The sequence below is a fragment of the Pteropus medius genome, unplaced genomic scaffold (assembly GCF_902729225.1).
Source record: "Pteropus medius unplaced genomic scaffold, Ma_sr-lr_union100, whole genome shotgun sequence".
In the NCBI taxonomy this organism is placed as follows: Eukaryota; Metazoa; Chordata; class Mammalia; order Chiroptera; family Pteropodidae; genus Pteropus; species Pteropus medius.
Window position 1 is genome coordinate 29,672,423 of NW_024351730.1, and position 25,675 is coordinate 29,698,097.

The following is a 25,675-nucleotide window of genomic DNA, read 5'->3' on the forward strand; positions in this document are numbered from 1 at the left end:
TTTTAGGGTACAAACTTCACTCAGACAAAAATCCAAACAGTCCAGCTACTACTATCTGTTTCAGGAAACAGAGACCTGGGTCTGGAGGCTAGGGCTCAGGGCAGGTCCAGCTAGTGAGACCAGACAGACCAATGTATATGTTCATTGAACAATGTAATGTACAGACCAATGGCCATGGAATCTGGGTCATGGAATCATGGATGTGGGTCCAGAGAAAGAAGGCAAGGATACAATCTGTAAGGTTCGGCACGTGAGTCATGTTGGGCATTGGTTGGCAGCTTTGTGTTTGCTGATCTTCCCTTCTTATAAAAGTTCCATGATGGTTGTGGATTCTGGCGACCCAAATGTAAATTCCCCCATAGCAGCGTAGAGTTCGATAATAAACCAAGAAAGAGAAAGACACGTGAAGGCCCTACACTGTATAGGGATTGTGTCATCTTCTGAATTGAAGGTAAAATATGATTTGCCTTAGTCTTACACTCAAACTAAGGAAATAAAAAAGCCATGCTTAGAACACTCCAGTTCTAGATATTAGGGTTTTGTTTTGTTTTGTTTTGTAAAACTCCAGTGAAAGGGTAAAAAAAAAAACCTTTCAAAACTAAGCTCAATCAAAGATTCAGAAGTGAGGTGGTTTGATATAAGAATATTTTGTGACCTGTTCTATAAGTCAAAACAATTAATCAAACAAAAAGGTCTTTGCTGTGTTATATATTAAGAATCTCTTAATTTTTTGAATATGTGGGGAACAATATATGACAAAGAATTTTATATCCTTTGTTATACTTGAGAGTTTTCTTTACAGTTGTGTAGAAAATTCTTATCTTTCCTTTATTCACTCTGCCCTCATTGGGCTCCTTAAGCCAACTACAGGCATAAACTACTTAATTTAAATGTTGTTTATCTCTTCATAATTCAAAATTGTTGCTTAGGCTTCAAAAGAAAGATCCAGAAAATAACACATTAAAGTGGGTTCAGTTTTTCAGCTTTATAATAACCTTGTAGTCAGCACACGAACTGTAGATAAATGAAAGAAAATGAAAGAAAATGTGATCAGCCAATGATTTAGCTTTATATGTGGTAAGGAGGAACTGAACTAGTTTAAAAAGCAGGTTGGAGACTGTGGCCATGAAACCCTGAATGTGCCCGATTTCATCTGGTCTCGGAAGCTAAGCAAGGTTGGGCCTGGTTAGTACTTGGATGGGAGACCACGTAGGAAGACCAGGTGCTGTAGGCATCTAAAAAAAGAAAAAAGAAAAAAAGAAAAGCAGGTTGGATTGAAACAAAACAAAACAAAACAAAACAACATTTGGTCCTGTATGGACCATCAAAGAGAAGTGGAGATAAAATGCTAAGAATAGGGAGGGTCCTGACAAGATGGCAGATGGAAGCACCAGAAATCTGTCTTCCTACTAGGACAAGAGTTACACTGGCCAGAAAAGGGAACCTACAGAATGAGAGAAAATATTTGCAAATCATTTATCTGATAAAAGACTAATATTCAGAATATATAGAAAACTCCTAAAACTTAACAAAAAAATTAAACAATCTGATTCAAAAGTCCTTGAGGCAAAGGACTTACATAGACATTTCTCCAAAGACATATACAAATGGTTAATAAACCCATGAAAAGATGTTCCAAATCACTAATCATCAACGAAACACAAATCAAAACTACAATGAGATACCATGTCACACCCATTAGGATGGCTATTATCCAAAACAAGACAGAATGTAACAAGTGTTGGTGAGGATGAGGAGAAATCGAAACACCTGTGCTCTGTTGATGGGAATGCGAAACAGGACAGCCACTGTGGAAAATAATATGGCAGTTCCTCAAAGAATTAAAAATAGAATTAACACATGATCTATATACTGTGGGTGTATACCCAAGAGAATTGAAAGCAGGGTCTTGAACAGATATTTGGACACCCATGTTCATAGTAGCCTATTCACAATAGCTAAAACGTGGAAGCAACCCAAACTTGTGAATGGATAAGCAAAATGTGGTATATACATACAATGGAATATTATTCAGCTTTGCAAAGGAAGGGAATTCTGACATATGTACTATGTAGATGAATTTTGAGGACATCTTACTAAGTGAAATAAGCCAAGAAGCAGCACTGATTAGCTATGTGAGTGGATCATCTTGAAAGGCTACCCTCCAGCTCAAGTAGAACTACCCTAGTTTACACTGCATGAGCAGAGACAGGGTGTTCTGCTCGAAGTCTGAAGTGACTGTTGTTTAAGCTACTAGGGAGCAAAAGGTGTCTGATACATCGTTCATGAGAGGTGGGATGTATGGATAATCATTCCATATCCTGGAATGGTGAGGTGAATGCTCTTCTGCTGTTCTTTGCTTTGCCAATTTGTAAATCTTTCACATGTCTCCTTTCCCTCACCCCCAACTTCCTTCGAGGATTTACTGCTTCTTGGCTCTTGCAACTTATTTCTAGTGTGCAGGAGCATTTAAGGGGGGGTGTCGATTTAATTGAGGGTAGTAGTCTTGTATGAGGGGGACAAGCATTTGGAATGTACAGGATAAAGCATAATATCAAGAGTGGGAGAATGAGACTAATAACTACTTTCCCTGAATCAAAGACTTTTTAAAAATAAACCTCCTTATTTATCATAGCTTTTATGTATACACAGGTACAATATATGTTATGATTTTTTAATAAGCTAGATGGAAAACATTATTTTGCTTAATGACAGAATTCCAACCCCTTCCTGTACCTTTGGAGCTGTGGTTCCTAGGACTAGAAAGCTGAGATGAAATATATTGCTCTGCATAAGAAAAGTGTGTGAACTGCACCCCCATGTTCACTGCAGTGTTATTTACAATAGTTAAGACATGGAAACAACCTAAGTGTCTATCAACAGATGAATGGATAAAGAAAATGTTATGCATATATACAATGGAATATTATCGAGGCTTAAACAAGAAGGAAATCCTGCCATTTACAACAACGTGGAGGACCTTGAGGGCATTAAGCTAAGTGAAGTAAGTCTGACAGAGAAAGATAATCACCATATGATCTCACTCATACATGGAATCTAAAACAACACCACACACACACACACACACACACACACACACACACATGCACACACACACATCTGAGCTCATAAATACAGAGAACAGATAGGTAGTTGGCAGTGGAAAAGGGTGGGGAGTGGATAAAATGGGCTAAAGTGGTTAAAAGATACAAATGTCCAGTTATAAAGTAAGTGAGCCCTGGAGATGTAATATACAGCATGGTGGCAATAGTTAATAACATGTATTGCATATTTAAAAGTTAAGAGAGTACATCTTAAAAATTCTCCCCACAAGAAAAAAATTGTAATATGTGTGGTGATGATAGATGTTAACTAAACTTATTGTGGTAATCATTTTTCTATACATATATATTGAATCATTATGTAGTGCACTTAAAATGAATACAATGTTATATCAATTATATCTAAATAAAAAGGTAATAAAATGCCGCATTAACGGTGGGGGCAGGGGAGAAAGGTGTGTGGAGCTTCTGTGGCTGACTTGCTTCAGGAGAGGACTTCGAGGAGTATAGAAATGTCCAATGGGAATTAATTAGTCTTGTGACAGAAATCCTTTCTCATCTATATAATCTACCGTTAACTCTGCATTGCTCAGCAACGGCTTCCTGGAGCAGATTTACTTTATGGGGCTGTAAAGAAAAGCCAAATGCCAACTGGAGGAAACCATACTTTCTTGGGGTGAGGGACCACGCAGGGTAACACCTGGCCTCCCAGTGGAAGGAAATTCCGAAGTAGTAAAAGCTTTTGACTTGGCAACATTTAAAAAACTTTTTATTCTGAAAATTTTCAAACCTATAAAGGTAGATAGAAAGATAGAATAAAGAATTTTCATCTATCCATCATTCAACTTTGACATTTTGACAACCTTGGGTTCATTTTTAAAAGAAACATATTGTAATTTCCTATGAAGCAGTATTTAAAGACACAAGAATTGTTGTGGAAATTAATTTTTTTAATGGCAGTCATCTTAGAGAATGGTGCTGGAAATATATATATTTTAAAATAAATTGGAAATTAAAAGGTTTTGAAGCCATTTGAAACAATATGATTAGTTGAATTTATAATTAGTTCCTAAGATTTGAGGTGAGATAGCATTTAATAAATGCAGTTTTTCATTCCAGCATTTTCTTTTACCACCAAGAGAATTTTACCTGTAGAAAATCAGGGGGGAAAAAATGAATGAAATAATTAGGACTTATTAGTTCTATTTTTTTTTACATTATCTTGTTCCAAATATCAAAACTTCCATTCCACCCCTACACTACTGCCAAATTGCTACATATTCAAAATCTACATCAAATAATGACCACCTTGTTCAGTACAATCTGTCAGAAATAGTTAAGATTTGGATGAGTCTCTTAGGTTAGGGCCTCAGTTATGCTTCCTAGCTTGAAAGTTGCATTCATTTATTCATCTACGATATTTATTAAGTGCCTACTATGTGTCAGGCACTATTGCTAGGTTCTTGGGTGAACAAACAGAATGCTCTGCAGCTTGCCGGAGTTAACTCCAGTCACCAAATGACAATGAATCATCAAACATGCGAAGGTGAGGGCATTCAAAAGGCAGAGAATCCAAAGAATCTTTTTCATTGACTGAATAACTAGACCAGTCAACTACCACAGTCTAATTCCCTCAGGGCTACTTTGGCATCAAATTCTGAGTCAAGTTGGTAACACAGGCTTTTAAAAAAACATCACTCTTTGGGAAGAGAGACAAAAGTTAATTCTTAGGAAATAGGGTAGAAGGAGGAAAAAGACTAATAAGAGAACTCCCTATCTTGACTCTGCTTGAAAGTGATTTAAGCACTTCAGTCATTGAGGGAAACCATTTAAAACAAGTGGAAGACAAATACTAGGATATGAAAATGGTACTAAAAATGCAACATACTGAAGCATGTTCATAAGAGAACTTTATTTTGTGCTGCATGTGAGAGAGACAGATTGCATTAATGTCAACCAATCATACACATTAATGCATCACCCTGATCAAACACACTCTCAAAAACCTCTTGGGAGATAAGAGTTTTACGGAGAAGAGTCATTTCCATGTGAAATTTACAAATCCAAGGGGACTGGCAGGAAGAGATTGAAAGACAAGACTGAGTAAGCCATTGCCCTTTTGCCTGAGAGAAACAGAAAGAACTGAAATTTAAAATGTGATCAAGAGAGCTTAGGAAACTAGGTAAATAAATAGCTGGCCAACTTTGATAATACAACCATCAAAAAGTCTAATTATTTTTCATATTGGGTGTTTCGGAAATTTTGGATAACTAGGTAAATTGTCCAGACTTAATTTATAGAGACTAAAATAGCTTTCCACCACTTTGGAAAATAAATTATTATTTTAATATTGTGGTGTTGACAAGAACATACAACTAAGTACATTACACAGCCACACTGAGATCTGGGCTTAAGTCAGTGTCCAGTCAAACACATACCTCTTCTACCTTAAATCATGGTGTAGTTAAGATAGGCATAATTGACATGTCGCATGTTTATTTGGTACATCACATGACCACTCCTACTGTGGCAGACATCCTACAAAAATCACAAAATTCTTTCCTATCCAACCAGGCTTAGTCCTTTTAACCTAGATTCTAGGCTGGCAATTAAAAATCATTTGCCCTCCATTTGTTAAGGTATCTTGGAGAAAGTACCAAGGAAATAAAAGATGTTTTTGGAATTTGTTTCAATATTCATAAATTAAAGAATTTCCACCACATACCAAGCATCTCTTTTAGAAAGCATTCATTTCTTTTCTTTTCTCGATATCTCTCTTGAGTTGACAAAGGGCGCAGGAAGGGAAAAAACACAACCATAGGAAATCACCGCAAATAGATCCCTGTTAAAAAACAGACAAATGAATCAACATGTTGCCTATAAATATAGTCACACAATTTCTTGCATTTGTATAACTTTTCAAACCTCTTTAAAATGTACATTTTATGTCACTTGTTTATCATGAGAATTCTCTGATAGTATCCCCATTTTTCTGATGACTCAGAGAAATTGAATGATTTGCTAAGATCATAAAACAAATTGGTGTAGTGCTTGGTCTTTCTCTTCTCAAGCCGGTGCCCTTTTCATCATATTACATCATCTCAAATCATCTGCAGTTTACAGCTATAGTCCCAGCCTTCTACTGCCTGTTCTGAAATGGTTCCCTTTAAAGCCAGTTGTGTAATGCACCAATTTTCTATAGTTTGTGAGTAGTGCCAGACCAGGCCTCATCTTGTATCCCTCTAGCCATTTTCATTGGCATCTCTTATGTTTGTTCTGTAAGGGAGGAGGCCCAGAGTAAGAGAGGGACATGCAAATTATGGGGAAAAGAAGAAAGAAGAGATGAATAGTGTTTGGAAAAGCCACGCAATGTGCTACTTTGCAAAGTTTTGAGGGCCCTCTCCCTGGAAGAATCCGGATACCCTTGAAGGGAATCTTGCTCTGAGTAGGAGGCACTGGCTGCTCCAAGGGGTCTAGTCTGACAACCAGGTTCTATGACTGTGTGTCTCGATGGACTAAATAATTTTGAACTCTGTTTTTTAATTGCACTAATTTTTTTTAAAGCATTGAGCAAATACAATTCCCAATTTACAGTGTAAGCAGAGAGAGAAAGAAAGAGAAGGAGGGAGAGAGAGAGAGAGAGAGAGAGAGAGAGAGAGAGAGAGAGAGAGAGCGCGAGCGAGCTAGGGTAGATTCAGTTTATAAGGGTTAGGAGCATCTATATGTTGAGATTATGAGTGATTTATTTTTCATGAACTTTTTTATTGCTACTGTGATTTTGATTCTCATCTAAAAGAGTAAGCATGTGGGACAAAGAATGGACAAATGAATAGCAATGTTAAAAGTCTTCTAACATTGTGACTCTCATCAGATAGAGAAATGGATGACCTTAGAAATCATCTTGCACAACTTCCTCATGACAGAAAACCAATGCCACCAAATGACTCATCAGAGTCAAAAAGTTAGCTATTGCTTGAGTTGTTCCCAGAACCTTTACTTCCAGAATCCAGCTAAGTGCCTTTTCCCCTATACCATTTTAGGGTCAGGGACCACTTTGAGAAACCCACCTCACACTCATATACATAACTACATACACGTGACACTTTGCATAGTTTCAGAAAGTTCATGGTGTAGTCACAGAGTTAGGAATCTCTGTGTGATATGCAGCTGTATGAGTAGCATATATGAGAGAAGCAGGGTGTGTTGAGAAAATCGGGTACTGAGCAAGCACATGGGAACAATGAAGCCAGGGCCCTGAACACACCCTGGCCTTGAGAAAACAGTCACATCATTTTCCGAGATAACAACGGAAATAGTAATTATTTATTGAGAACTTATCACTTGCCAAGCCCTGTGCTAAGTAAGCCCTTTCCATGCATTATTTTATGTGATTCTTAGGATACCACCATAGCAAAGGTAACATTTTTACCTCTTTATCGGTGAAGGGGCTGAGTCTTAGGTAGTTTAATAACTTGTGCTCAGTCACATGGAAGTGAGTGAGGTAGAGGTTAAATTTCAAGAACAAGTATCTATCGTGTAACTTCTTTGTTTAAAAGATTTAATGGCTTCCTCAAAGTAAAAGCTGAAGTTCTTATAATGGTCTGTAAGGCCCTTGCCAATGCTCTGACATCATCTTCTTTTATCCCCCACCCCCCATTCTATTCCTGCCCTCTCCCCATTGTTTCTATAACATTTCAGGTAAGCTCTACTTTAAAGCCTTGATTCTAGATCTTTCCTCTACCTGGACCTTCCCCAGGTGGGTCATGCGCTCATCCTTTTGGGTCTTTACTTTCTGACTGAGGTCTTTCCTGATAGCCCTATTTAAAAGTAGAAACTTAAACACTCTCTTCTTCCTCCTTGTTTTATTTTTCTCTGTAGCACTTATCATCATCCTATATGTTATATTTTTCCTTAGTTATGTTATAGCTATCTTCTCCCAGTAGAGTGTAAGCTCTATCATTGGCAACAATCATAGTAATAATTGATTCAGTGAATAATCTTCAATGGATGTTAGAACTAGTGGGTAAAGGTTTGATGAGAAACAGGATAGTTATATCTCCTTACAAGGTCCTTATCCATTATAAAAGGGAAAATAGCAACTTTATAGTGGAGAATTTTGGCAGACACTAAGCAAGTAATCAAAGTTAACGTCACCCATATGTGATAAATTGATGTCATGTGCTTCCTGCTATGATGCATGGCAAACAGCATAGCTCCTGTGGAGTTTCTGCCAAAATGTACAACCAAGTCTAATCATGAGGACATGTTTGATAAACCAAGGTGAAGGACCGTCTACAGAATAACTGATCTGTGTTCATTAAAAAAAAAGGAAGACAAGGAAAGACTGGGAAACTGTTTCATATTGTAGGAGACTAAAGAGGCATGACAACTGAACACGTGTGATCCCAGATTAATTTTATTTTCCTCTAAAGAATGGTATTGGGATAATTGGTAAAGTTTAAATTAAGATCCATAGATTAGCTAATAGTATTATATCAATGTTAAATTCCTGATTTTGATCATTATATCATAGCTATATAAGAAAATGTCCTTGTTTTTAAGAAACACACTGAAATAGAGGTAACAGCACATTATTTGTAATTTACTCTCAAATGATTCAGAAAAAAATAGAACAGATAGAGGAAAGAGAAAACAAAGCAAGTGTGGCAAATTTTTAATATTTGGGGAATCTGGGCAAAGAGTATTCAGGAAGTCTTTGAACCATTTTTGCAACTTTTAAGTCTGAAATTATGTTTAAAAGAGAAAAGAATGTAAGCTCCAGGAAGACAGAGATTTTGATTTCCTCGCTTCGATTGCCAATGTGTCTCTAGTATCTGCCATAGTAAGTGGCGCGGGTACGTACTCAATAAATCCCCATTAGTGAATGAACACCATCTTACGATTTAACAAGGTTCTGGGTGCTCAGTAGTTCATTTTTAATCAATCAATGAACACTGGCTTGAATTACCAATGAGGCAAATGTGCCAGCTCAATGAGGCAAATGTGCCGGTATTTTTACCAAGGCTTTCTGAAAAACTGTCCCCTACCCTGAAGATTTGAAGGGTCCTGTCTGACTCTGAATAAAACCAGGAGAAGGGCTAAGGGCTCTGTGCTGACCTCCACCCCTCACCTACTCACCTCCAAGAACTTTTTCAGAGATATATCTATTGGATCAATAAAAGATTTTATTACTAATATATTCCAAACTATAGATAGCTGCACTTCAAAAGTAGGATGATGGTAAGGAAAAGACTAGGTCAAGCCATGAAAGTGAGGAGGGCAGTCGTGGAGATCCAGTCAGACTGAAGAGAAGCCCTTGGGTGTCTGGGCTACCACCTGGTGGTGGACTCGTGGGCAACTCACCGGGATGCCATATCGGGTTCGATACATGGTTCTCATGGCGACACTTGCTCCACAGAGACAGCATTCATTCATGTCAGAGGCAATCTTACATGAAAGGCAGAGGGGAAAGAAAGTCCCACAGAGGCCTGTTACAGAGAAACCACACAGAGACATTAGTCAAAGTCATCATGGTTTCCACTAAATCACACCACTTTCAAACAGATGCTCACTCAGAAAACGGCCTTAATGGACCATCTGAGAAAACAATGTGGTCACCTGACTCTTTAGGTCTTGCTTCTGGACCCTACTGTCTGGAAGTTGGGAAAAATTTGCATGTCATTACATCAGGTCAGATTTAATTGGAAAAGCTTCTGCCTTGTCAATCTGAGCATGTCTAAATTATCTTTCTTCCCTGCCCTTGTTCACAAATTTGGATCATGCTTGCATAAGAAGTTTGTGCTGTCAGGATGTCTGAGAAGCTCTTTGAAAACTATGGGAGGATGTTTAGGGTCGGAAAAGGCTGAGTGGAGAAATCTTTCGGGCCAAAATGGAAAAAAGGAATAGAGAATAGATTCCTGATAGTTGTTCAGGCAAAAAGTAGAACCCTGTTATCAATATGAGGATGGAAGCAAGTAAGTTAAAGGATACTGGTATCAAACGTTTAAAAAGCTTACTGCAATTTCTCTTTAAAAATTCTGCATAAGACAAAAAAGGGCTTACAAAAATGGCAACAAACAGGAAACTGTTCTCAAACACGTTGAGTTCAAGCCTATTTCGAAAAGCTCTGGGATGGAGTTTTGATATGGCTGTACCCTAGATAAGATAAGAAGAAGGTCTCAGTTTTTGATTTATTTTTTTGAGGAAAAAGTATCCTCAAAGAACTTGGACCTTCCATCATATACAAAGAAAGGAGGCTGTTTTCTCAAAGACATTGGAAAGATGAGCTGCACAGAGTGTCTGCAGCTCACATAGCAATAGACTCGGAAATAAGAAAAATTTTCTCACACAAAAGTGTATTTGGTTGTGTAGAAGAATGAGAAGTCAGTGAAATTAAAAACCTACAGTGCTTCCTGAAATGGAACTGCCACGAGAGTATCACTGAAAGCAGGAAAAAACAATCAGCACTGCAGGAAAAGAGAGACATAAATAGGAGACCGGAGGAACATGTCAAGAACATGTGAAATTTTAAAAGAAATGATTGATCTAGACAAGGATTACAAACTCAAGGCCAGGTAGGTAAAATAAGTGAGTGAAATAGGTTGGAAAAAACACAAAATAAACAGTAGTGGATGACGGATGTAAATACGACAAACTGCAGGGTGACGATCCTTTTTAATGGGGGCGGCTAATATACTCAGCAGCAGCTGACCTCTGCCACTTGAGAAGGAGGACTCATCTTTTCTGATTTTCCAAATTCTCAGGAAAAGCTAGAAATCTAGGTTGGAAAGTTAGATTTTTATGTGAAATTGATTTTTAGATATTTCCTTCTATATTAAAATTAATACATCAAGAGGTCTCATTATGTACAGGACAAATAAATCATATCGGTGGCTAAATTCAACCATATGCTTCCAGCTTGTGACTTTTGAGTTAGACAGTAAAACGTGGAAATCAATGAGAGGATGAATAAACAATTTTTATTATGTTACTAATCTGCACTACTACGAGTAGCCAAGGAGAAAGCAATTACTATGTGTACTTACAAACCCCTATGTTAGCACAGCAGTCAAATGGGCCAGTTTGCCAGTCACTAGCCCTCACTCCACTTGCACCATGTGTTGGCTGCGAAACAACTGGATTCATTTTTAAGGATAAGTTCAAAAGAACACTGCCTGTGAAAATAAAGCCAAAAAAGTATTAAACACCTAACTGTATTGGTTGGATATCATGTAGATCCTAGCCGCGAAGACATTTCATCACACCTCTCCTGATTAGGGATGCTCATATCCCACCAACTTAGCATAACGGTTTTAAGTTGTCGCTATTTGGGAATTAAATACGTAAAGAAAGAGATGAAGGTTCCTTTTTCAGATTTTTCTGTTTCTTTTTCTTTTTTATTTATTTTGCACCTTTTGTTATTTTCAAGACAACCATCCTAAAAATGTCTATCTTGCATTTGAAGTGTTTCTATTTAATGGCAATTGTGATCAATTTTTACAAAGCTATTCCACAGACATTATTTAAATTGCTCCTTGAGAGGACTCTGTGAGACAGAGTTCTTTACTTTTCTATAAAATTGATATTAAAACAGACACTTCTCGCTAATGTCAACATTCACTGTGTAATTATTAGTGGTATCCTGATAACTGAAGTTTTCATAGAAGACCTAGGTTACTTAAAGAAAAAAATTTTCACATTTCCTTTGGTGAAAGCGTCGGGTCAGAATATAAAAAAATAGGCTTCAATGTCGCACAGAAAAAAACCAGTGGTTGCAAAACCACTAGGAAATAGTATCCTTTGAAGTGGCACCTATACTTGTCTTATTTCATCCAGGGATGAAGTCTCATGAGCTCCTACTCAATCAGAACTCTCAAGAGAGAAAATGTGTTTGGTTTCACAACTACCATCGTTAAAATTTTCTTCTTTACTACTTTAAATTTTCTTCTTTGCTCTGTAGTCTTGTTCCTGCTCACTTCTAGCACTTTCCATGACCAGTTGCAAGGCAACTGCTGTGTCTCCCACCCCATTATCCCTCCGCTTTGCTGCCTTTGGTTTTTCTCCACTGTGATGCCAGGGAAGGCCCCAATCAAAGATTCTATCGTAGGGCTTTCTTCTTCTGGCCATGCACTAGCTTCATCCTTAGTGCTTGGTGAAAAAGCCAGATTCTCGCTTCTGATTCACTAGCCTGGGGTGGAACCTGGGTGTGTAAAATTTTAAGAGGTAATTCTGATACAGCTGGCTCAGGCAACCACTGTTTACATGTTATTTCATTCTTCTTCAGTCCTTCCTAATTCCTCTTCTTAACTTTTCACTGTGCCCTGCTTCTCCTTTTCTGGGTCGATTGTCTAATCTGAGATCTGTGGCTGTTATCAGTTGATTCTTCCCAATAGCTGAATCTCTGCAAAGAGGAACGAAGTTCTCTGAAATGATACAAGCCAAGGCAGTTTGAACTGCCCTAGAAAGGTGTCTCTAATACTTGTTATCAAGAACTCGCTTTATGACACAAAGGGGCAACCATCCAGATTGAGAAGGCTAGTAATTATGATCAAATCATGCCAGAAATCATGTTTGGAATTGCAAAGAGTAGGTAAATATTTAAGTAGAATCTGATAGTCTTTCTCTCTGCTTAATTGGGAGGGTAATGCTATCTTTGCCGGCAATGCAGGAAAACATATGGCTATGTGGTAGAGCCGGTAGTGTTAACGGACAGGCTAAAGAAGTGAAGGGTTGACCAGGGGACTCCTTCGACAGTCCCTGGCATACAGAAGACATGCCAATAGAATATTGTTGAGAGAATGAATTAGCAAAAAGGCAATGGTTAAAAGTCATGAGAATGGATATAGTATTGCCTTGCCTAATCAAGTGAATTTAAACTTGTGCAGGATAGGGCACAAACTTTTCAGTTTTTGTATAGAAGTATTTTGCAATTCTGGTTATGATGGGGTTTTGTTAATTAAAATCTTCTACATAGCAGATATTTTCCACTGGTTTCTGTCTACAGACAACTTTGTCTTAGAAAACCACTGTTATGTTGATAGCTAACATTTGTGGTATAATTTCTAAAATACAACAGAAAACCTGCTTATAAATAACAAATGTTCCTTTTATTTTTCAAACTTTAGTGTGGGTAAGAATCACCTTAGGGGCTTGTTAAGAATGACACGTCCCTGGAAATTTGGATTCAATAGGTCTGGAAAGGGATTGAGGAATCGGTATGTTTAATAAGTGTTTCCTAAGGGAGAGGGGTTGATAAAAAAAAAAAAAAGTGAGAGTGGTGAAAGGGACCACAACAGTATTGTCTAATCTGACTGCTTTTAAATATAAGTTGTATTTTTTTCAACTCTTTTCCCAAATACTGATTTCTCTGAGAACCAAATCCAAGTAGGACAAGAAGAGAAATGCATAATTCTGTATATCTGGCAAGCCTGGCTTCATTTTGTTATTGGGTATAGCTACAAAGCCAGATAGACTGGAACAGAAATTTAAGTGAGAAGGAGAAACTAAGAAAAGAACTCACGAGGTGGGAATTTCCAGTAGTAAAATGAAAAACCTAAAACTGCAGAGGTATATCCACAACCTCTGCTTATCCCCAGAAGGACAGGTATAACCCAAAGAGGAAGTGGTAGTATTTAATTACAGTCAAAATAAGTCTGTACTGAGAATGTCCTTGGCTCCCTGGGAGGTATAAGGGAAGCATCTTATCCAGGGTCCTGAGCAGAAGCTCAAGCATATGCTCCAGGAACAAATCCTCCCCATTCCACCCTCCCCCCAACCCCTGCAAACAAGCAGACCTAGAATTATCATCTGGTTCTAGAGAAGTTGAGAAATCTGATTGGGGGTCATAGGATTCTTGTCTGGGCAGAGAAAGTAGAGCATTCTAGGCCTGGAAATAGTGTGAGGAAATGCCTAGGGGAAAGAAAGACGGGGGAATGCATGAGGAACAGTAGACAGAAACTTTTTGTAGCAGGAGGTAGGGTTGAAGCGTAGGGGGCAATGGGTGGCTAAGTGCATATCAACAGCTCATTCCTACACCCACAGCAGACATTACTAATTGATACTTGAACATGGGATCTTACATATGATTTATCTAATTGATCTCAGAACATAAGATTTATCTCCACTGGACGTATCTTAGAATCCTAGACAGGACAGTTTATAGGATGCTACTACCATTTGCTCAAAGTTAGCACATGATATGAATTCAATCTACTATCCAAGAAACAGTTGCAAATAAAAAGAAGTTGTACACGTAATTTGTTGTTAGACATTGAATGTTATGGATATACCTCTAACCTCAAGGGTGAATTGTCCATTATCTTTTAAAAATATACTGGGAAAATCAGAAAATAAAAATAAACGGAAAACTCCTGCTGCTACTGCTGCTGCTGTGTGTACACAATTAAAGAAGGAAAAATGTACCAGTGAGGCTATATGCTTAAAAACAATGCTATAGGGGAAAAAAAAAGTAGAGCCAATCACAATGAGTTTAGCCAATATATCGAAATGAAAAAATCATACTGCAGTTCTTTTCAAGAGAACCGTAAAGCTAAAAATTACTCGGGCAAAGATTATATCTTAAATATTGTTTCAGTGCTTCATAACTATTTGCACTGGACACATATACTAGTTGTCTTGAGTATGTTGGAGTAAGGATAAAATTTGCTGGTTTTATGTAAAGAAAAAAAATACTAGTGAATAAGTTTTGAGAATAGGAAGCTCTAAAATAAATCCAGGAATGGGAGTATGTTGCAATTGCTATACATGCAAATCACATGTATCCTAATATTACTCTATATCTGTTAATTCAATTAATTCAGTTCCAAATCTAACATGGACTCATGCCACTTGCTTTTAAATCCCTAAATTCCCTTTCTTAAAGTAAACTATTTAGAAGTATATTTTAAAAACACACTACAATGTATCAATGTATACATGTATTTATTTATAGAATTTGCACTTCTGTGTATTGTGGATAGATCTATACTGGGGGGCAATAGAGATCAGTGGTTCTTAAATTATAATGTGCACAGGACTAACCTAGGTGTCCTTTTAGCATGCAGATTCTGATTCAGCAGGTCGAGGGGAGACCTGAGACTTGCTTTTTTTTTTTATAACAAACTCCCAGGTTGTACCAATGCTGCAGGTGTCTGGCCCACACTGTGACTAACCAGAGTCCAGGTCATAATTAGGAACCATGGAAACAAACGAACCTGGGTTCAAATCTATTTTCCACCCTTTGAGTGTCTTTGGACAAGTAAACTAACTTCTCTTGAGCCTCAGTTTTGACGCCTTTAAAATAAGTTACTATGACTTTTCTCACCGGGTTGTTGTATTAATGTGATGAGACTATGTCTACTAAGTACTGTGTCTCCTCTATGTCAATGACCTGACACGTGCGCTGTTGTGTCTATTTTAAACTAAATGTTGCTAAGTGGCAGGGCCTATGCCTGATTTATTGCTATGGAAAAATGCCTGGGAGCACAGCACCCAGAAGGCAAATGACAGTGGTAATAAGATGACCAATGGGTTAAGAATCAGAAGACTTTTGGATTTTAGTCATTGCTAGTTTTTGGGAAGGTCAGATATCTCAAGTATGTGAAGACTCTTTTTTTTTTTTTTTTTTTAATGCCTACAGCACCTAGTCTTCCTAGGTGGTCTCCCATCCAAGTACTAACCAGGCCCAACCCTGCTAAGCTTCCGAGATCAGATATCGAGCTTGTTCAGGGTGGCATGGCCGTAGACTATGGACCGTGGCTCTGCTGGGGTGTGAACCCAGGACCTTCTGCGTGTAAAGCAGACGTGCTAACCGCTACACTATGGAACCACATCTGTGAAGACATTTTGAAAATTGCAAATCATCACATACATGAGAGAGAGTCTAAGTGCCAGTGAATGATGACGGAAAAAAACCTGAGTGTGGTATGTTGCCAGTATGACAATGGCTTACACTTGTATAAAGCATTATACTCTTCAAAGTGTCTTCATGTTTAATTTCTAGTTAACATTGATATCTATTTAATATTCACAGCAGACAAGAACACTCAAGGAATTAAGGCTAATAAGACTTTTTTTTTTTTACTGCAGAGAAGAAAACCGAGGCAAAGAGGTTAAGTGCCAAGACCAAGGAAAAAAAATCATGATCTCCTGTCCAATCTCTTTAATTTACAAATGAAAAAAATGAGGCTAGTCTCAAAGACTGAGTGTTGGTGCCTTGTCCTCTTATTAGTCTCTTCAGGGAAAAGACACAGAGAGCACCTCACAAGAAATGCCGCAGAACCAAAGGATGAGAAAGTGAAGGAAGCAACACAATCTAGTGGTTAAGATCACGGACTCTGGCCATATGCGCCAGCTTTCCCAGTGACTAGCTATATCACTTTGAACAAGAGATTTCACCTCTCTGCCTCAGTTTCCTCATCTACGAAATGAAGATATTAACAGTATCTAGCTTATAAAGGAGGATTAAATGAGTTAATATTTGAAGAGCCCTTAAAGTAGTGTCTGCCCTAAGTTAAGTGCTTTATAAATATTAGTTAAATAAAAGAGGGTACTTGGCGCTAGAGGGAAACATAGTACTACCTCTTCCTCCGCTCTCACCCCATACCCACTTCCTTTTCACTCTCTTAGATATTGTAAGACATGGCTAGTTCTTGTACAAGACTACAGAAGACAGGGAAGGAAGCAGAAAAGAAATCACATGTCCAAAGTGACAGAGTGGCAGGGTTGGGATGTGAATTCAGTCCTATGGGACTCCAAAGCCTTTATTCTTCTTTCCACTGAACTCCACCAATCAAGAATTACAATTCTTGGCTCAAAGAAAGGAGCGAAAGGTAAGCATTTTCCCAGAGTGTCCTTCTTCAGGTAGATTTTGGGACTACTGGAAGGTAGAGTTTGTGACCAACTTTGCTTTCCTCTTATGTATTAATTTATGTCTGTCTGTCTGTCTGTCTGTTTGTATGTATATGTATTTTTAATATCTTGAATCCAATCACTCAAAAACTTGTCCTAGAGTTCCACAGTCGAGGTTTAGATAACTCGTTCTCAACCAGAGGACATTTTAACTCCCAGGGGACATTTGGCAATTTCTGGAGACATTTTGGTTTTCACAACTGGGGATTGTGTGCTATTGTGATATAGTGGGCAGAAGCCAGAGATGTTGCCAAACATCCTGCAAACAACAGAACGGCCCCCACAATAATGGATTTTCTAGCCCCAAATGTCAACAGTGCTGACATGAGAAACTGTGGTTTCAAGAACATCAAGAGCATCATGAAACATGAGCATCGGGAAGGATTCTAAAGGCTGTCATTCAATTTCCGAGAAGATGCAAAAGTTGTGTCTACAAAAGACCTGACAAACAGTCCTTGTGAGGAATGAAAACTAACACATTACTTCTTAGTTCAAAAATATTCAAAATGCAGGCGCTGGATCTCAAGAATCATTACATCACCCCAGGCTCCCCATGGATCTGTTCACATCCTGTTCTGAAAGTTCTCTTCTGTGTGGCAAGTCCAGTTAGGTCCCCTGACCCCACCTCCAAAAGTGCCTCTTTTCTCTTCCTTCTGTTTATTGTTCCTATGTTGACAGTTTACCCTAGCCAGTTCTACTACTTTATTTCTCTTTAAGTAAATTTCTAATTGAAGTACTATATAAATACATACATACACATTAAAGTGCAGAATCATAAGCATGATTGATGAATTTTCACAAAGTGATCAGTTCTTGTAACCACAACCTGATTCAAGAGCTAGAATATTACTAACACACAGAAGCCCTCCTTCCCCTCCTTTGGTGCCTAACCCTCACCCAAACGCAACCTCTGTGCAGTCATCTAACACCAGAGGCTCTCTTTGCCTGTGATTGAGCCTTATATACATATTGAATTATGGGCATTATTTATTTTTCTGTGTCTGGCTTCTTTTGCTCAAAATTACTACTGTGAGATTCAACTATGTTAGGTTTAGCAAAAATTCATCCATTCCTATTGCCATATAATATTCTATTATATAGATATATCACAGTTTATTCATCCATGCTACCATTGTTTTGCTTTCAGTTTGGACAATTATGACTAGCATAGTGCTGCTATGAATATTCTTGTACATGTATTCAGGTGGACTATGTATGTATTTCTGTTATGTCTATACTTAGGAGTAAAATTGCTGGGTCCCAGGGTTAGTAGATAGTGCTAAACAGTGTTCTGAAGTGGTGGTACCAATTTACACTCCCATTAGTAATGTATGAGAGTTTCAGTTGCTGCATATCCTTGCCAATACTTGGTAATGCCAACATTTTTTTTTATTATGCACAAGTTGCTAAAGAACCTGAGAAGCAAGAGCTTAGGTTTAAGATCGAGAAAAAGAGAAATTATGGTTAAATGATTAACCATAAATGATAAACTAAATACCAGATTTAGTTAAATATGAATAAGTATGTCTCATGCGATATTGAGACATACTTACACTAAAAAATTATTCAGTCTTTATTTGAAATTCAAATTTCACTGGACATTCTGTATCTTACCTCGAGAGTTGGGGGAATGACTTTAGTATTAGATGCCAATGCGGGAACAGTGCACGTTTACAGGAATGGGCAGTGGTGGAAAGGAGGCAAAACCAATGCAGCTTCTTTAACAGGAAGCCCTTCTTCTGTTCTTCAGATAGTGATCAGAGGCCAAAGGATACTAATGTTAGCAATGATTGATTTATACCTAAATTCTTGTAAGAGTTATTTCCTCTGGGAACACACAATTGTTAATTCATAGATAAAGGAAGGAAAATTGAAATTTTCTGAACTATTTCTATTGTCAGTTTCCATGTCAAGCAATCTTATATATGCTAACAGATTCTAGCTTCATAATCTTTTCTGTTATTGTGAAATCTCATTCTTGAAGAAGTAAAGCAGCTCAGTCAAGTTCAAAGCCAGGTGAACTATAGTCAAAGCCCACGCTCTTCTATTCTGCCAAGTCCTCTACTTTTTCGGAAGGAGTTTTATTGACTAGCCCAGGTCCTGCATAGCTCTCTTTCTCTTAATACTCTTTTCCCATTTAGAAAAAAAAGTGCAGCTCACTGCTAGTGTTCATTTAACATCATGCGTAGGAATGCTACGTTTTCTAGGATTTGACATTTTCAGCGATCGAGAATTACTATATTTTGTAAATGGAAATACCATTACTAAAAACAGAATGCTAAAAATAGGACGATGTCATTTGTTTCCAAAGATTATCGATATACTAGAGTCATGAGAAAATAATAATAAAAGCGAGATATTTTGTGGCAAACTTTGGCAGTGAGGTTAGGACTGTAATCCACGAGTTATCTCAGGGTAAACGCTGCCGCCACAAGAGCCACTGGCGAGTATTCTTAGGGCAAACAAGAAAAGGGTTAAGCCGTCTGGGCTATCCTGATGGAATCAGGCAAAACTGCTGACTATGGCTCGTCTTACGCTTCTCAGGACTTTTACTTCCTTCTATTTTCATCTCTTCCTTTTTCTTCTGTCCACCTCTTCCATTTTTGGGTTGCGTATAATAAAATGAAGTCAACTGAATAGACTATATAGATATAGATGTGAATCACAAGCAGGAGTTATGGACAAAGGAGCTACTGCGTTCATTGTCCCTTTGTCTTGTCAAACATTAGTACCTGAGTCGTACTAAAAAAAAAAAAGCACTGGAGCAGGTCTATTAGAGGAGAATAATGCACAGACTGCTGGGTCATTTTTTCCACTTCGACCCAATCTTCCCCAAAGTACATTATTACCCTATAATAAATTCTGTTCTATTCAGTGAAGTTACCTGCTTTGTCAGTCTTAAGCTACCTTCTCATTACAGTGGCCATTACACCTTTGCCCCAACTCTGGACAGGAGGCCCTGCTTTTTATTTTTATTTATTTTTTTAAATCACTTTGAGCTGCTTCTCCAGTACCCAAAACCCCATCACAAACCTGGATCTTTTAGTCTTCGGTCTGAGTATGCATCTGCAGCCAGCTGTCCCCCTCCACATCCTCAGCACCTCTGCGTCTCATACAGAAATCTGCAGTCTCTGTATCATACTTAGGTTCTGCCTAGTGTACCACTTATGTTGTAGACCAGAAAACACCATCCTAAAATATACCTCTTCAGTGTAAGAGTTATTTTGATCTGATTATTTTGAGAAACAGCAGACATAGGAGGAACTCTGAAAACAGAGTAGAAGTTACCTTTTAAGGGAAGTTTACACTTACAAAAGAAACCTCCATTTGTCAGGATGTCTCCCTCTCTGTAACACCAGGAGGAGAAGGATAACTCTAACTCTCAAGAAATTCTTATCAGTGGACAAGAAGCCAACTGCAATAGGCAGAACAAAACTTACTTTTGTTTACCTGGTCACTTCCCCATAACTAGCCTTTTCCACACCTTCTCTTTTACCTGCAGCTAGAGATGGTATTTAAGCCTGAATTCTAAGCTATCTCTGAGAGTTAGTTATTTCCCTGGGTATCTTCTATGTTTATGAGATATACATGTTAATAAACTCCTGTTTGTTTCTTCTCTTATTAATCTGATTTTGGTTACAGGGGCCCCAGCCAAGAGTCTAGAAGGGTAGAGGGAAAATTACTTTTCCTCCCCTATTATGTCATTTTTGAAATTTTAGCTAAAATGATGAAAATTCTCAGTTGTAAAGATATTTAAAAATGATTAGGCATTCTTGAAGGTATGGCATTTCCTAATTTAAGAGAAATGATTTCTATAAATAATATGTCACTCCAAAAACATTTTTCCTCATGTTAAAAATGGTGTTCATGTCTGATAATGTTTAAATGAGAAACTCTCTGAGGAGTATTTGTATTTTTGATAGTGCAAGCCTGAGCATTTTTCTGACACTAGAAAAGTCTAGTAATCTTTTCTTTAAAAAATAAAAGGCACTTTGTTCAATTTGAGGTGAGGGAGGAGATAAATAGTACATGATAAATTAGGTCCTTCTTTATCTCCATTGTCATTCTACCAATACTAATCTCTGGTGAACTAATTAATTAAACTTTTTCTCTACCTTTATCTTATAATTTGTTAAACTGAGTCAGGAATATATGTTTCCATGAGAAGACTACCTTTTCACACCCAAACCGTTTAGACTTGATCTCAGAAGCTCTTTAAAACATGACCCATCCTACTTTTCCAGTCCTTGATTACCATTTTCTTCCCTTATTGGTCGGGCCAAATTCCTTATCACTCCGCAGACATTTTCTCTAAACTGTTTCTGCTGCGAGTTCCTGTCTCCTGTTTCCCTAACTATGTGTTGACATTTCACCGAAAATACCGCCTTCTCCATGAAACCTTTGCTAATCCTCCAAATTGGATTGGCCTCTCTCCCACTAGGCAACAGGAATTTTTCAACTCCGTTGTATGGGACCACCATCATGTATGTGGTCCATTGTTGACTGAAATGTTATGTGACACATGACTGTACTAACTTCAGGTATGAGATTTAGATATACACATTCTAAGTACTTATATTTTCTTTCTTTCTTTTTGACGTGTCAGCCATTTTTTCTGGGGGTAGTTTACTGGGCTTCATCATCTTTGTGTCCCCCAAGTATAATGGCCTGCACTAGCTTAGAAAATACTAAGCCCTTGATGGGGCTCAGGATATGCCACTACAAAATGTGACACCTTGGCATGCTGAATATCTTAAGCTGAAAGAGTCTGAGAAAAAAGCAGAGGCATCTCTCCCCTTACCCTTCTTCTCCGAAAACAGGAGATAAATTTCTTTGTGAAAGGTATCCTTATACCAGCAAGAAGGGAGACATCATTATCACCAGAGATAGGAAATTCAGGGCTGAAAATACGCAAATCTTAGTGGTACCATTTAGTACCACTGTGGCAAAACCCCTTCTCGTGTCGATTCTTCACAAATTTGTTTCTTTGTCTAAAAGGTATAAAAGCTTCCTGCCCTGATTACTTCTTTAGGTCTTCATTCTCTTATGAAGGCTCCTATACACATGTGAAAATTTAATAAAATTCGTGTGCTTTTAGGTGTTAATCTGTCTTTGTCCATTTAATTTTCAGACTCAGGCAGGGACCCAAACAGAGGTGAGGAAAACTTTTCTTCCCCTATGCTTAATACCAGTTTATTTATTCATTTATACCAGTGATTTTTAATCAGGGGTAATTTTTTCCCCCCAGAGGACATCTAGCAATGTCTGGTGACATTTTGGTTGTCAAAGCTTGGAGTAGGCGAGGGAAGGAGAACTACTATGGCCTCTAGTAGGTAGAGGCCAAGGATGCCTCTCCTCACTTTCTGCCCCAACTCCTCCCCTAACTACCTGCCCATTCCAATAAGGAATTTGTCCTAATAGCATCAAGGCTGAGAAACTGATTCATACTGTCATCTTGTTCTTAAAATTTGAGCAGTTTACAAATTTACATATATAGTCATAAGATATGAAATGAAAAATAAAGAAATCAGGCACAGAGAAAATAAAGCCTAGAGCACTTTTAGTGCATGCCTTAAGGTTTCTGTACCGTGTCAGATTAGACTCTGGGCTACAAATTAGACTCTGAACTTCCTACCTGGCAAAGCAAAGAGGGTACAAAAACATTTAGGAGATTGACCATGTCCATAAAATAAAAACAGATTGAGATCCAGAGAAATTTATCATCAAAGTCCTCAAAAAAAAAAAAAAAAAAAAAAAAAGATAAGTGACACGGAATGGTCAAGGCTTTTAACAGTTTTTCTACAATAAATAGAACAGTGACTTTCCCGATCCTATTTCCTAATTTAGGGTAAAGCACAAGGCTGGAGTAGAATCACTGAAAGCAATCTATGAGAAGCTAAAACAATCCTTTCTAAGTACTTACCTCTCTGATAATCAGGGATGATTCAAGATTAAAAATCAAGTTATTTAGGTTATTCAGAGACACACCTGGATGAATATTCGTTGACATTCCTCCATGAATAATATTTCCACCAGCTGGAGTTTGATAATAACTAGACAGCAGTGAGGCTGGATTAGAAGTCTTTGACAAGAACTAGAGTTCAGATTCCCTACTAGGGCTGCTTATTATACATAAGAGCAGGTATGCAGAAGGAAAGGTGTATAAGGCAAATGCACAGTTATAAAGATAAAAATATATAACTAGGTCAACACACCTGAATGGAAGGCCACCCTAGTAACTAGAGCTAGTTAAAGGCTATCCTAATTCAACATGGAGATAAGCTAAAGGCATACCTGCAGGAAACCCTGAATTTCCCCCAGAAACCAGTTCTGGGACTGCTTTAGCAGGTGACCAGTGGGAAAATTTAGAAAAAAGAATTAGCCAACACAAGATACAACAGATATTTAAACAATCCATTTAAAACAAGCCGATAGTGTTTTGTTAAGTAGTACATCTTGTGTAGGCACTAATGAATTACATTTAATGAACAAAAAATCCCAAGCTCTACACCACAGACCCTGGAAAACTTTTATATCATATGTTCCCAAAACCTACCCAGTGTCACAATAAAAGAATGTGGTAAAATACATGGAATCTAATTTTAGTTATATGTAACTTCCTGGTCAGTGCTACAGAGATAAAAGAATTGCAATATGGAAAGTTAGATACTGTAATGAGTTCACCTTTGCAAAATACCAACAACTTGGCTCCATTTGAATTCTGATCCATTGGTCTGGTGGTAGGGGGTTAGTGGCCTTGGAATTAATATTTTAATAGTTTACTTCCAGGTAAACTAAGCACAGCCTTAAGACACCGATAAAGCTGGGGCAATAAAGTAAAATAAAAGAAAGAAAATTGTGGAAAAATATTTAGCCTCCCTCCCCAAATAATTGTAATCCTGAGGGAAATAACTGTAATTATATTGGACTCCTTTACACTTATTTATTTATAGAGGGGTGTGAACCAGTAGCACACATATGCATTTAAGGCCTCTAAAGTCATCTTTCTGGTTTTCGTTCTATTTTAAGATCATCTGTTTTCTGGTCCCTTGCCTCTACCGGAGTCTGAATTCCATGGGTGCTGGCCGTTCATTTTTTTATCCTAACATAGTGCCTGGAATGAAGTAGATACTCAGTGGGTATTAAAAAAAAAAAAGAATGGACAAATGCACCAATACAGAAACTGTAGGTTTCCAATACAGTTTTGGAGTCTCTAGGCTAGATATCCAGACATCTCAACTACCACCTCTCAAACCCGCCTCCCTTTTATCAACCATCTTTAACAAACGTGTTCACCTTAGGAAACTGGAAGTTAAAGGGAGGGAAAAAAATTTATTTTTTCCCTTTTATTTAAATCATGCAAGTGAGAAAAGCTAATTATTCTCTCAACAATGAAAACACTGAGAAGTTCCTTGGAAATATTGCTGATAATAAAAGGACTACAAATCAAGAAAAGATAACAAGTGGTCAGATCATGATGGTTTCAAAAAATTGTTTTTGTTATATAAAAACAGGTACATTTAAAATTAGCTTCTGACAATAAATAAGACCTCAAAATCACTGACACAGAAATCGTGGCCCCCCCTACTAGCAAAACCAATTCCAACAGCGAATCTTGAAACCAATTACAAAACAAGAAAAAAATTTTCTGGAAGGAATTTAGAATATTCTGTTTAAACACACCAGTCTTGATGGTGATAACAATAATTTCTTCTTTAATGATAATGAACATTTTTTCTCTTAAAAATGTATCTTCTAGTGGCATATCTTAAAAAAAAAGTCATGATATATATACACAGACTTTTAAGGATCACTACTGCCAAATTTATTTTAAAAGACAATTGCATGTTACAGACATGTAGGTTTTTAAAAGATTTACCTAGATTAATACCTAGGTATTAATGCCTTGGCTTGTGTTAGTTACACGATAAGATTTTATTGGCTCTAGAATTTATTATTTTTAAAAATATTTCCTTTTAAACAAAAGATTTGTAACACAGAAAAGGCATTCTGTATTGCAAAAATACTCACCACAGAAAGGTTAACTGCAAGATTGCAGGCTGGGTAAACCTTGAGTAGGCTCAGGAACACTGAATAGCTTTGCTGCTTCAGCCTAGGGTTATAATCAGCAAGGGTGGGGTTGGGGGGTGGAGAAAGTTAGGAGGTAGGACTAGAGGGAAGAAATCTGGCCAGGGTTGTCTTTATTTTCTAGGGGACTAGTGGTTTTTTATTTAAGTAAGTAGACACTGCATTTTTTCTCATTGCATGTATTTTATGTGACATTTGTCTGACACCATTTTTCTCTTAGACAGCAACATTTATTAATGACTGGGTAACAACACATTTTATGAAGGTCCAAGACTTGTTTATTTGGTTAGTTAGAATTTCTATAGTTCATTTACCTTCTATGGCATTTAAGGATCTTGAAATGTATTTTAAAATAAGAACTGGCCAGCTAGGCTTGGGCCTCAAAAATGCTAAAGAGATATTGAGCCTTCTTCTTGCTATGTCAGGAGCCTTAAGCCTGCACCCAAAGATAAGAATCACATCCCATTATCGAGAACAAACTCTGCTAGCTGTGACCATTTGGACAGCCACGGCACTGTGAAGCGCCCGCCTTTTCCCGTGTCTTTGATCCCCATTCCGCCACCTGCAGAGCGGGAGCCTGCAACTGCTGGCACAGCCCATCTGTTTCTGACTAGCCA

The 25,675-nt window shown here is 37.7% G+C and overlaps 1 protein-coding gene and 2 pseudogenes across 3 annotated transcripts; 1 reads left to right on the forward strand and 2 right to left on the reverse strand.

Annotated features, from left to right (window-relative positions):
• Window positions 1-965: 965 nt before the first annotated feature.
• Window positions 966-25,152, reverse strand: PLAC8 (placenta associated 8). 3 transcript variants are annotated; one of them, XM_039845614.1, is made up of 5 exons: window positions 25,002-25,152; window positions 11,108-11,236; window positions 9,426-9,550; window positions 5,788-5,904; window positions 966-1,235 (listed from the first exon to the last, which is right to left on the reverse strand). In XM_039845614.1, exons 2-4 carry the CDS (start codon window positions 11,205-11,207, stop codon window positions 5,800-5,802), a joined length of 330 nt encoding a protein of 109 aa, XP_039701548.1. In that variant the 5' UTR covers window positions 11,208-11,236; window positions 25,002-25,152; the 3' UTR covers window positions 966-1,235; window positions 5,788-5,799. The 3 variants fall into 3 exon arrangements, with proteins under 3 accessions (XP_039701548.1, XP_039701547.1, XP_039701549.1); XM_039845613.1 differs by lacking the exon at window positions 966-1,235 and adding an exon at window positions 3,467-4,211; XM_039845615.1 differs by lacking the exon at window positions 966-1,235 and adding an exon at window positions 4,239-5,185.
• On the forward strand, window positions 1,116-1,234 carry LOC120588493 (uncharacterized; annotated as a pseudogene).
• Window positions 15,691-15,806, reverse strand: LOC120588525 (uncharacterized; annotated as a pseudogene).
• Window positions 25,153-25,675: the final 523 nt, after the last annotated feature.

Excerpts from the sequence above, each read along its gene's own strand:
- PLAC8 (XM_039845614.1), bottom strand. The coding sequence starts at position 11,207 with ATGAATCCAGTTGTTTCGCAGCCAACACATGGTGCAAGTGGAGTGAGG. Across the intron at positions 9,551-11,107 it reads CTGTGCTAACATAGGGGTTT|GCCTCTGTGGGACTTTCTTT; the intron begins GTAAGTACACAT and ends TCTCTGTAACAG. Across the intron at positions 5,905-9,425 it reads GAACCCGATATGGCATCCCG|GGATCTATTTGCGGTGATTT; the intron begins GTGAGTTGCCCA and ends GTTTTTTAACAG.